The 12,023-nt window shown below is 37.9% G+C and overlaps 4 protein-coding genes across 4 annotated transcripts; 2 read left to right on the forward strand and 2 right to left on the reverse strand.

Annotated features, from left to right (window-relative positions):
• Window positions 1–262: 262 nt before the first annotated feature.
• Window positions 263–800, reverse strand: LOC129758024 (histone H2A). Its single transcript, XM_055755441.1, has one exon. It carries the CDS (start codon window positions 773–775, stop codon window positions 401–403), a length of 375 nt encoding a protein of 124 aa, XP_055611416.1. The 5' UTR covers window positions 776–800; the 3' UTR covers window positions 263–400.
• A 311-nt stretch (window positions 801–1,111) lies between these two features.
• LOC129758025 (histone H2B) lies at window positions 1,112–2,539 on the forward strand. The gene has a single exon (XM_055755442.1). It carries the CDS (start codon window positions 1,112–1,114, stop codon window positions 1,484–1,486), a length of 375 nt encoding a protein of 124 aa, XP_055611417.1. The 3' UTR covers window positions 1,487–2,539.
• Window positions 2,540–2,861: 322 nt separating this feature from the next.
• Window positions 2,862–3,299, reverse strand: LOC129758019 (histone H3). Its single transcript, XM_055755435.1, has one exon. It carries the CDS (start codon window positions 3,297–3,299, stop codon window positions 2,889–2,891), a length of 411 nt encoding a protein of 136 aa, XP_055611410.1. The 3' UTR covers window positions 2,862–2,888.
• A 7,875-nt stretch (window positions 3,300–11,174) lies between these two features.
• LOC129753384 (histone H2A-like) lies at window positions 11,175–11,658 on the forward strand. Its single transcript, XM_055749201.1, has 2 exons — window positions 11,175–11,219; window positions 11,308–11,658. The coding sequence occupies exons 1-2, from the start codon at window positions 11,175–11,177 to the stop codon at window positions 11,656–11,658; spliced, it is 396 nt and encodes a 131-aa protein (XP_055605176.1).
• The last annotated feature ends 365 nt before the right edge of the window (window positions 11,659–12,023 follow it).

The following is a 12,023-nucleotide window of genomic DNA, read 5'->3' on the forward strand; positions in this document are numbered from 1 at the left end:
TTGAATAAAAAAATCTTCAACACAAAACTTTCAACTTTTCGATTATTTAAAATTGATTTTCGCTCCATAGCTCCTAATATACAAATCGTGAAACAAATAATACCTCATGAGTAACATGACTACATAAATCTTTTCTACTCAAAGTCTTTTCATTGCAATTTATTAAATCTGGACTATATCTCATGATGATTGACTTAAATGTTTGAGAAAAAAAGCCTTTTATCAATAAAGAATATGTTTCAGATTTTAATGAAGGATCCCATTTTGATTGGCATACAACTTTTAATGAAACAAGAAAATTGAATACATCGCATCGGTTAAGTCGGACGACAAAACTCTTAGGAATCATATTTGTCGTCCTGAAAAGGACGGTTTGGTTGTGAGTAGAGGTGAATCGAGTTTAAGCCTTCTTTTCGGTCTTCTTGGGAAGCAGAACGGCTTGGATGTTGGGCAAAACACCTCCCTGAGCAATGGTGACGCCCGAGAGCAGTTTGTTCAACTCCTCGTCATTGCGGATGGCCAGCTGAAGATGGCGCGGGATGATACGGGTCTTCTTGTTGTCACGAGCGGCGTTTCCTGCCAATTCCAGCACTTCAGCTGCCAGATATTCCATGACAGCGGCCAGATAGACGGGAGCTCCAGCTCCGACACGTTCTGCGTAGTTGCCCTTGCGGAGCAGACGATGGATACGACCAACTGGGAACTGAAGTCCGGCACGAGATGATCGGGACTTTGCCTTTCCCTTGACTTTTCCTCCTTTGCCGCGGCCAGACATTTTGATGAGTTGAGTTTAGAGTAGCTTTACACAAACGAGCTGACGAATGTAGAATGTTGAAAATCCGCAGAGGGTCGATGCTTATATACTGTTGGCAACCAAGAGCTCATGCAGGTATGTTTATGGCGAACATGAAGCATAAAGCAAACGAGGCAGTATGCTACCCTCGATGCAGCATGAATAGGGTGAAAAGAAACAAAACAATGTAGGGGAAAACGACGGAATCGAAAATAACAAAAACACGTTCCGGGTGAGTTTTACCTGTTTAAAAGCAGCTGCAACCCAAGCCGGAATCATCAGTTTCGTTTCGAATCTAACCCAAACAACTCTACTACAATGGCACCGAAAACCAGCGGAAAGGCCGCCAAGAAGTCCGGCAAGGCCCAGAAGAACATCGCCAAGGGAGACAAGAAGAAGAGGAAGGTCCGCAGGAAGGAATCCTATGCTATCTACATCTTCAAAGTGTTGAAGCAAGTCCACCCTGATACCGGAATCTCGTCCAAGGCCATGAGCATCATGAACAGCTTCGTCAACGATATCTTCGAACGTATCGCTGCTGAATCCTCTCGGCTGGCTCACTACAACAAGCGCTCGACCATCACATCCCGCGAAATCCAGACTGCCGTCCGTCTGCTGCTTCCGGGAGAGTTGGCCAAGCACGCCGTCTCTGAAGGAACCAAGGCTGTCACCAAGTACACCAGCTCCAAGTAAATTGGCAAAAGCGTTTTCAACCGGCCCTTTTGAGGGCCACTACATAGTTTGTCAAGAGTTATGTTTTTTTTTTGTTCTTTTGCTTAGACTTATCAGTCTTACATCCATTATTTTGAAAATAATCGAGAAAAGTTTTTAGAAGTGATATTGACATGAGTATTTCGAGTATACTGACAAAAAATTTTCAGTAAATTGGAAAGTTTTTAATATAAAAAAACTTCAAAAGATCCTCTTACAAACGATTAATCTTAATCATTCTTAACAACTGCCATAGATAAAATACATAAGTACTGAATAAGACAGTCATCGTTCTGAAGATTTGCAAGATCGACTCCGAAACCGGTACGAAAAAAAGTAATTTTAAATATTTCTTCCGATAATAAACGTCTGGTGCAGAGTTATTTATTTGCTTTTACTTTGGTGCCAATTTTTGACAATAATTGCAAATTTCATTCAAATCAATACACGCAATCACATATAATGTTGGAAATTTGATGTTTTAATTATAAGCTTCGTTTACAGTCATTTTAAAACTAAGATGATGTGATAAAAAAAAAGAAAAAATAAATATTAGAATGATTTTTTTAAAAGCGTTTATGGTAGAAGAAACGTAAGGCAAATTGAAGAAAGAGCAAAATTATAGCAAAGCGATATCTTAGAGCCAAAACAGCTACTCATGACGATAGTTTGTCATTTTGTATGGAAGTCACATGACTGGTGCAACAATTCGACCTTATCAAGCTTTGAACAGGGACGCCGTATGAATCGCCATTTTGCTTTTCAAATACCGACGCTTTGAATCGCAACAGTGCTCAACGGTTTGTTGGCTTGCATTCAATTAACTGTTAAAATGCAGCGTCAAAACTTCTACTGTGGAATTTGAACACTGATACACAGCTTTTGTTTTTATCTATTAAAATAGTTCAAGATATAATTTTACTTAAAAATAATTCCTTGAATCTTGTATCCGCAATGAAGTCATTGAAAATAGTCGAAACAAACGTATCGTAACAGTTTGAAATGCCCTTGTCGTCAATCGAGCTATTTGTAACAGTCATATCCACATGATCAAAATCATGATCTACAATCATATATTTGGTTATAAAGAAGGCAAAGAAGAAGACAGTTAATATCAATGATGTTGTAGATATAACGATGTTAAAAAAATATATACATTAAAGTTGCAGTTAAACACTGCAAAACTACAGAGTGAGACTGTTTCATATTGACTACCACTTGGAAAACGTGCCTTCACAAACAAAAATTTGATAAATTCGGTTGAATTGAGGCATGTGAAAGATTCTAAAAAAGTAAATAAAGTAAAAATTCATAACTCACTCTTAAAAAGAAAATTTGGTGGCCCTGAAAAGGGCCGTTTGTTTGTTGAACAAAAGAAGAAAATTTAAGCACGTTCTCCACGGATACGACGAGCCAGCTGGATGTCCTTTGGCATGATCGTGACACGCTTGGCATGGATGGCACACAGATTGGTGTCCTCGAACAGTCCAACCAGATAGGCCTCGCTAGCTTCCTGCAGAGCCATGACGGCCGAGCTCTGGAAACGCAGATCGGTCTTGAAATCCTGAGCGATTTCACGAACCAGACGCTGGAAGGGCAACTTGCGGATCAGCAGCTCGGTGGATTTCTGGTAACGACGGATCTCACGCAGAGCAACGGTTCCTGGCCGATAACGATGAGGCTTCTTGACTCCTCCGGTGGCTGGAGCACTCTTACGAGCAGCTTTAGTGGCCAGCTGTTTGCGAGGAGCCTTTCCTCCGGTGGACTTACGAGCGGTTTGTTTGGTACGAGCCATGGTGGTTGAATTGTTTTTGAGAAATGATCAAGAGAAACGATGAATTCAGAATAACCCTCAACGGGTTTGAGCGGACATATTTATACCTCTGCTCGAGGAACATGTTCCCGCCTAAACGGCAGATGCTATGCTCTTGTATGGAAGGGAAATTTCCCCTTTATCCAGGCAACATTATGCTCTTCAAGCGAAGCAGCAGCATAACGGAATGCTCGAAAGTCTACCCTCGGGAAATCGTATAAAAGCAGGACCCTCATAGTCCGTTAAGCATCAGTTTCGTTTCTACCGTTCGTAAGCAAGCTAACACAAATCTTCACAATGACTGGCCGCGGCAAGGGAGGAAAAGGTCTAGGAAAGGGTGGTGCCAAGCGTCATCGCAAGGTTTTGCGTGATAACATCCAGGGAATCACCAGCCCGCTATCCGTCGTCTGGCTCGTCGTGGAGGAGTCAAGCGTATCTCCGGTTTGATCTACGAGGAAACTCGTGGTGTTCTGAAGGTGTTCCTGGAAAACGTGATCCGTGACGCTGTTACCTACACTGAACACGCCAAGCGGAAGACCGTCACTGCCATGGACGTCGTCTATGCCTTGAAACGCCAGGGACGCACTCTGTACGGTTTCGGAGGTTAGATCATGCCATCAATGCTATCAAAAACGGCCCTTTTCAGGGCCACAAATACTGTTTTGGAGGAGATCAACTTGAGTTTTCTTAATTGTTCAATGCAAGACAAAAAGAATAGCTAAGCGAATCTTCTCTGTACTGATTCAAATTAACTTATTTTTTAGCATCATCTATTTTTTGAGTATATTATACTGAATTTGCATCTTAGGCCCAGCAGTCTTATATAGTAAAATAAAACTGAATTTAACTATCACGTCTGGCTAGCAATACTTGATATCATTCAGTCTGATTGAAGGTCGTGCAAAGCAAACTTTTAGCTAAATATTCAACTAAATCCCTTTTTAAGCTGGTTTTGTAATCAACAATCATTTGAATGCAAGATGGTGGTAAAATTTTTGCAAGCGTTTGCCTTTGCTATCCATGTCACATGGAATTGCAATATCGTTCTTTGAAAACCATCCGGCACATATTTCAACCCGAAGGCAATCGTGTTGATTCATAATTCTCTAATCATCATCTTTAGAAAAAACCCGATTTAATACACTTAACAGTGGATTGGAGCCTTTCTAACAGAGTTTAAATTATATTTGGAAATATTTAAAATAATATAGAATATACATGATAGATTCCTTCCCTCTGAATCATATAAGTATGATTTCAGATATTCAAACACGAAAATTCCAATCTCAATATAAAAAAATGATGCTGATACGTTTTTTTGGGGAAAAGCGAACTGGTATGTAAGGAGCTCATTTTATGTATGGAAAGAATGGTATTTAAACAGTAGAATTTCCAAGATTTATAACACGCTGAAATGGTGCCGTGGTAGCAACCGAACTATCACGTTGCTGGTCACGGTTCGAATCTTACTGTTTTTTTTATGCTTTTTTTTACTGAATAAGTAAAACCAACTACAATATTGATGGATAGCCGTGACGCGTGCCCTAGCATGATACCTTTTTAGAGCTCAACATGCATAGAGGAAAAATTCCCACAAAAGGAGGGGAAAGTAATATGACTATTAAATGATTAATCTCATTCTGGAAACTAAATCTGAAATCTATTCTGATTCTAAGTTTGAATTTTGAGTTACAACACTTAGTCTAATATTTGAATATAAGTTCCAATTTCAAATTCCAGGTTGATCTTTAATCCAAATTCTTAATCAGAATTCTAAATCTGAATTCTCAATCTGAATTCTGAATTGAACTCTGAACTTGAATTCTAAATCTGTATTCTGAATCTGAATTCTGAATCTGAATTCTGAATCTGAATTCTGAATCTGAGTTCTGAATCTGAATTCTGAATCTGAATTCTGAATCTGAATTCTGAATCTGAATTCTGAATCTGAATTCTGAATCTGAATTCTGAATCTGAATTCTGAATCTGAACTCTGAATCTGAATTCTGAATCTGAATTCTGAACCTGAATTCTGAATCTGAATTCTGAATCTGAATTCTGAATCTAAATTCTGAATCTGAATTCTGAATCTGAATTCTGAATCTGAATTCTGAATCTGAATTCTGAATCTGAATTCTGAATCTGAATTCTGAATCTGAATTCTGAATCTGAATTCTGAATCTGAATTCTGAATCTGAATTCTGAATCTGAATTCTGAATCTGAATTCTGAATCTGAATTCTGAATCTGAATTCTGAATCTGAATTCTGAATCTGATTTCTGAATCTGAATTCTGAATCTGAATTCTGAATCTGAATTCTGAATCTGAATTCTGAATCTGAATTCTGAATCTGAATTCTGAATCTGAATTCTGAATCTGAATTCTGAATCTGAATTCTGAATCTGAATTCTGGATCTGAATTCTGAATCTGAATTCTGAATCTGAATTCTGAATTTGAATTCTGAATCTGAATTCTGAATCTGAATTCTGAATCTGAATTCTGAATCTGAATTCTGAATCTGAATTCTGAATCTGAATTCTGAATCTGAATTCTGAATCTGAATTCTGAATCTGAATTCTGAATCTGAATTCTGAATCTGAATTCTGAATCTGAATTCTGAATCTGAATTCTGAATCTGAATTCTGAATCTGAATTCTGAATCTGAATTCTGAATTCTGAATCTGAATTCTGAATCTGAATTCTGAATCTGAATTCTGAATTCTGAATCTGAATTCTGAATCTGAATTCTGAATCTGAATTCTGAATCTGAATTCTGAATCTGAATTCTGAATCTGAATTCTTAATCTTGTAAATCTCATTTTGATTGTTTTGCATCACGCGGTTTTCAACATTGAAATTTCTTTCATCCAAAATTTTTTTTTATGATTTCGGATTTTATAACTTTTAATAGTATGGTTTTACCCCTAAAAGTATGCAGCAAACTTAATTTCAGAAAAATTGTGAATAAAAGTTTTCACAAAACAAAATCGTGTTTTCATGCGTAATGATTTTTAAGTCATCGCAAATTTATCAAAAACTGTGAAAATTGGTATTCTTGGAGAAACAATTCCAGAATTGAAAATTGATAAAGTGAGGAGAAATTTTACGGATGATGAAAAGAGCGAAAGAACATTTTTGCAAGGAAAATTTATTAACGTACACCATACTTTACCTCGCAACATCCAGCTTCATCAATTTTTAATTCTGATATTCTTTCTCCATGAATCTAAATTTTTCACCGATATGCCGAAAATAAATTTACAAAAATTCTGTATCTGAATTCTGAATCTGAATTCTGATTCTGAATTCTGAATCTGAAATCTGAATCTGAATTCTGAATCTGAATTCTGAATCTGAATTCTGAATTTGAATTCTGAATCTGAATTCTGAATCTGAATTCTGAATCTGAATTCTGAATCTGAATTCTGAATCTGAATTCTGAATCTGAATTCTGAATCTGAATTCTGAATCTGAATTCTGAATCTGAATTCTGAATCTGAATTCTGAATCTGAATTCTGAATTCTGAATCTGAATTCTGAATCTGAATTCTGAATCTGAATTCTGAATCTGAATTCTGAATCTGAATTCTGAATCTGAATTCTGAATCTGAATTCTGAATCTGAATTCTGAATCTGAATTCTTAATCTGAATTCTGAATCTGAATTCTGAATCTAAATTCTGAATCTGAATATGAGTTCTGAATCTGAATTTTGAATTCTGAATTTTGAATCCTGAATTCTGATTCCTAAACCTGTATCCTGAATTTGAAAACTGAATCTGAATTCTGCATCTGAAATTGAATCTAAATTATGTATGAGTATGTAGAAATGAAAAAAAAAACATAAATTCATTCTTCAACACGGGTAAAAAAAAACGAGGGTCATAAGATCTTCATATAAATTCCCCCCCAACGCAGTTTCCTGTACGGCTCTGCATTTTGTTGACACCCGGCATGGCTTTAGACACTATAATTTCATAAATGAAATTATAATGTCTATAGGCATGGCGGACTCTGAAGGAAACGCCCATCCGCCATTTGCTGCATTGAAAAGCAAGAAGTGTAAGATATAAACACTGTTGCCGTATTTGCCCCAGCAGACTGAGAAACTGCCCAGACCACGGTGCGTCTTAGTAATGCCTTTTACCTATTTGAGTTTGAGCCGCTCTTTATCAAGCGTGCCGATGGTTTATTGGATAGCGCTTGAAACTTTGAATCTGAAGGGTTTTGGTTCAAGTCTCGAGTTAATAAATATTATTTTTTTATTTTGATTATCTCCAATTTATAAATGATTGCTGGTGCTGCTGCTTCGAGGCGCCACTAGCAACTTTTTTATATGCCATAATAAGTATGATATGTATGTATTTGGTAAAGAAAACGGTTTCAACTATTTTGTTTTTTCCCGTTTTTGAAAGGGTTGTGTAGAAAAAAAATGCATTCTTTTGAGACTAAAATCATTTTAATTGTGCAGCCCAGTTTCGCAAAAACGTTCTAGACATTTTTAAAATGGCACATACAAATCCACGGACATCAACAGAACTCGTCGAGCTGAGTCGATAGGTACCTATAAAGGTATGTCTAAGACCCATAATTAATGATCTCTCAAATCGACCGATAACCAAACCTTTCTGTTAGAAAGGCAAAAAAACCAGGTCCGATTTCCCACCAATAAGCTAAACAACAGAATTATCGTTATCCTTTGAAAACAAACTCCTGTGTTATTGTAGTTTTATTGAAATCGAACGTTGTTAAAAGGTTACATGAAATTGTGAAAACTTTTTTTTAATACGACATTTTACTGGGTTCAAAAATTATCAGGTATCAGGTATAAGCATGTGTGTAGGCTTAATAGCTGCACATTATCCTAACATACGGGAAAATTGTGCCTAACCTTTTTTTTATCAAAGATTTTATCGTTTACCTGAGAAACCTGAAAAACCTATAAAAGGAATAAATAAATTCAATCGATTTTAGGTGGCATAAAGCCTATCCACTTAGGAATTTTTTAGCGTTAAAGCTCTTTTCCACATTCGGTAAGGAATAATAATTTCTTTTAAGTTTGATTTCTTAAACTCGGAATCGCTTTTAGCGTAAGAACCAAGTATCAAAACGTAGTTTGGAAAATAAGGGACAGTTACATATAAGATGGAAGGGATCTTCCACATCTGATTCATAACTATCTCATACTGTAGATTCAGCACGCTTAATGTAGTGCATATGAGATAATTTAGTTTACAATGACTGGAGAGTGCTCTGATCAGGATACTGCAATGCGATTTACTTAAAGTTAACAAGTAACTCGATATGATTGGAGAAGGTTTTTCTGAAAATAATTTATTTTGGCGACAAATGTCCAAATCTTCCCAGTATCCTTCATGCTGGTTACTGTTTTCACCATTAGCGAGGAAATGATTTTAGAGGTCTTTTTACTTAATTTGAAGATTTTCACTTCAACTGGGCAGGATGGAATATCGGCGTTTGTATTGCAAAGGTGTCGCACTTTACTGGTGGAACCTCTTACGCGCAGTTTTAATCAGTCTCTAGAGCATCAAAAATTTCCAGCCATCTGTAAAAAATCATGTATGAGCCCAGTGCACAAAAAACGTGATAAACAAGATGTGGTTTACTACCGAGGTGTCACATCGCTAGCTGTCTGCTCGAAGGTATTTGAGAGGATAGTCAGCGATATCATGTTTTCGGCCTGCCGCAACTGGAGTTCTGAGAACTAGCATGGATTTTTTCCTAAACGCTCGGTAACTTCAAATCTGATGGTTTTTACATCCTTATGCATATCAAACATGGATGGTGGCAAACAAATTGACCCGATTTATACCGATAATTTGGCGACATTTGATTCTGTAAATCATGACATTCTATTGAAAAAAATGGTTATATTGGGATTTTCCGAACGATTGTGTGCGTGGATCAGAAGCTACCAAACGGATCGTCGATTAACTGTAAAAATAGATTCTGCTGAATCCTCTGACTTTATTCCAAGGTGGGGGTACCCCAAGGCAGCAATTTGGGTCCTTTATTGTTTACGCTCTTTTGTAACGACATCAACTTGGTGCTGATTGGCTGTGGAGTTCTCCTGTACGCGGACGACCTGAAAATATTTTTTGTCATAGAGAGTTAAGCTGATTGTTATGAACTGCAACGCTTCTTGGACGCAGTCGTGAATTGGTGCCGCAACAATTTACTTGTTTTGAGCGTTGCAAAGTGCTGTATGATAACGCGATAACGTTTGGGCGTAGGAAAAATCCTTTCATGCATAATTACGATATTCTGGGCGAGCAGTTGCATCGTGTTGAGGAAATAAAGGATCTTGGCGTTTTGTTGGACAGTCATATAACTTTTAAGCATCATTACTCTGTGGTACTCGAAAAGGCAAACCAAATGCTGGGATTTATTATACGTTTGAGCAAAGAATTCACTGATCCAGTGTGCTTGCGAGCTCTGTATTGCTGCCTGGTGCGATCGGTTTTGGAATCTGCGAACCTAGTATGGTGGCCTTTTGAAACTTCATGGAAAGCGCGTTTTGAAGCCATCCAACGTCGGTTCGTGCATTACGCTCTTCGTGAGCTACCTTGGGAGAATCCTTCAAATTTTCCCCCATACGCTCATCGTTGTACCCTGCTTGGACTTTATACGCTGTCGAATCGTCGTTTCATCGGTCAATCGCTGTTTGTGGCTAAGATACTTCGTAACGAAATTGATTGCTCCTGGCTACTTTCTCCCTGCACTATTTATGCCACAGAAAGAATCTTGCGTAATAGAAACTGGCTTTCCATGGAACCTAGAAGCACGCGATATGGCAGTAACAAACCTCTCCGTTCCGCAAAAATATGCATTCTACGTTATTATGCTGTCTGAACGAAAAATTTAAGAAAAAGAAAATGTCGAAGTTCGCCTCCAAACATCTCGTTTGGAAGTCCATCTGTTCTTGCGGACTGAGGAGTGAGCTTTTCGTAACAAAGAGCACAGTAAATGGCGAGATCTACAAATCTAAGTGCATCGAGAATCACTTTTTGCCGTTCTTGTAGCAGCACGACGAAGCTCCGCTTTTTTGGCCAGATTTGGCTTCATGCCACTATTCTTAGTGTCCCGAAGTGGTATGAGGCCAAATCTTGTCCGGAGCTGCGCCCGGTGGAGCAGTACTGGTCAATAATGAAGCGGGAACTTCGGAAGAGCAAGGAGACAGTCAAAGACGAGAAGCACATGTTAAGAAAATGAAAAGAAAAAACTGAGAAACTGGTACCGGATGACCTTTTAAAAGTTCGATGGAAGGCGTCAAGCGAAAATGCGTTCAATTTTACACTCAAGGCTCTATCGATTAACTCTTCTTTTGATTTTTTGAGTAAATACATATGTATAAAACTGCCTTAAAATTTTCGTTTGATTCAAAACATTATAATAAAGTTGGCATGACATTTTCGGTTTCGCAATAATTCCGTGTTCGCCCTTTAATTATTGCAGACCAAGCGACATTACAACGATTTTCACGGAATAATGATGATTGCATTATGAAATTGATCGTTTACCCTTGGGCTTGAAAAATGTTATCTAATAGTTTTCAAGGGAGAATGATTATTGGATCGCCCATACTTTGGAAAATTTCAGGAGAATTTTCTTATCCAAAGGCTAATCTCTTGAATTCATAATGCACTTATAATCACGCCTCAAATTTTTAGGGTTAATTTAGGGTACTACGATACTGAGAACTTTTGGTCCATCTTATTTTCAAAGAATGATACTCATTGAATTATGAATTTCTACATTCATCTTTTGGGTTTAAAAGTATGCCTGATAGCTTTTAAAGGATGATGATTATTACAGATCGAACTTGTCTGTTCGATCATGGATGAACAGCAGCTAAATCCAAAGCTAAGGAAAAAACGCAATGTAAGAGGGGATTTTTCATGACATTGAAAATTCTGAATCAATAACATTAAGAATATAGGAGAAGAAAATATGGCACAACTCTTTCAAGGGAAGGGAAGGGAAGTCAAAGTCCCGATCATCTCGTGCCGGACTTCATTTCCCAGTTGGTCGTATCCATCGTCTGCTCCGCAAGGGCAACTACGCAGAACGTGTCGGAGCTGGAGCTCCCGTCTATCTGGCCGCTGTCATGGAATATCTGGCAGCTGAAGTGCTGGAATTGGCAGGAAACGCCGCTCGTGACAACAAGAAGACCCGTATCATCCCGCGTCATCTTCAGCTGGCCATCCGCAATGACGAGGAGTTGAAAAAACTGCTCTCAGGCGTCAACATCGCTCAGGGAGGTGTTTTGCCCAACATCCAAGCCGTTCTGCTGCCCAAAAAGACCGAAAAGAAGGCTTAAACTGGATTCGTCTCTACACAGAACCGAACTGTCCTCTTAAGGACGACAAAAGTGTAATTCTAATAATTTTCTGACGCTTTGATATCTTCAGAACAAGATTATATCACATTCGGATAGAATATTTTGATATTGTTCAGAATGATACATTACGTGAAGACATCTTTGATTATAATCCGAATGCCTACAAGTTTTGGCCATGTTGATTTTTCTTCTTCTTCTTATAACATCAACATGGCCTAAACTTGTAGGCATTCTGGAAAATGAAAAACTTGCGTCCGTCATTTTACTTTTTAATGATGTATCTGTTACGTACTGATACATTGCAGATACAACTACGGCCAGGCTAACCATGTGATTTTTTTTTT

Source organism: Uranotaenia lowii, chromosome 3, assembly GCF_029784155.1.
Source record: "Uranotaenia lowii strain MFRU-FL chromosome 3, ASM2978415v1, whole genome shotgun sequence".
NCBI classification, from domain to species: domain Eukaryota; kingdom Metazoa; phylum Arthropoda; class Insecta; order Diptera; family Culicidae; genus Uranotaenia; species Uranotaenia lowii.

Coding starts and splice junctions, on each gene's coding strand:
- LOC129758024 (XM_055755441.1), bottom strand. CDS start 775: ATGTCTGGCCGCGGCAAAGGAGGAAAAGTCAAGGGAAAGGCAAAGTCC.
- LOC129758025 (XM_055755442.1), top strand. CDS start 1,112: ATGGCACCGAAAACCAGCGGAAAGGCCGCCAAGAAGTCCGGCAAGGCC.
- LOC129758019 (XM_055755435.1), bottom strand. CDS start 3,299: ATGGCTCGTACCAAACAAACCGCTCGTAAGTCCACCGGAGGAAAGGCT.
- LOC129753384 (XM_055749201.1), top strand. CDS start 11,175: ATGGATGAACAGCAGCTAAATCCAAAGCTAAGGAAAAAACGCAAT. Junction 11,220..11,307: donor AGCTAAGGAAAAAACGCAAT/GTAAGAGGGGAT, acceptor AACTCTTTCAAG/GGAAGGGAAGGGAAGTCAAA.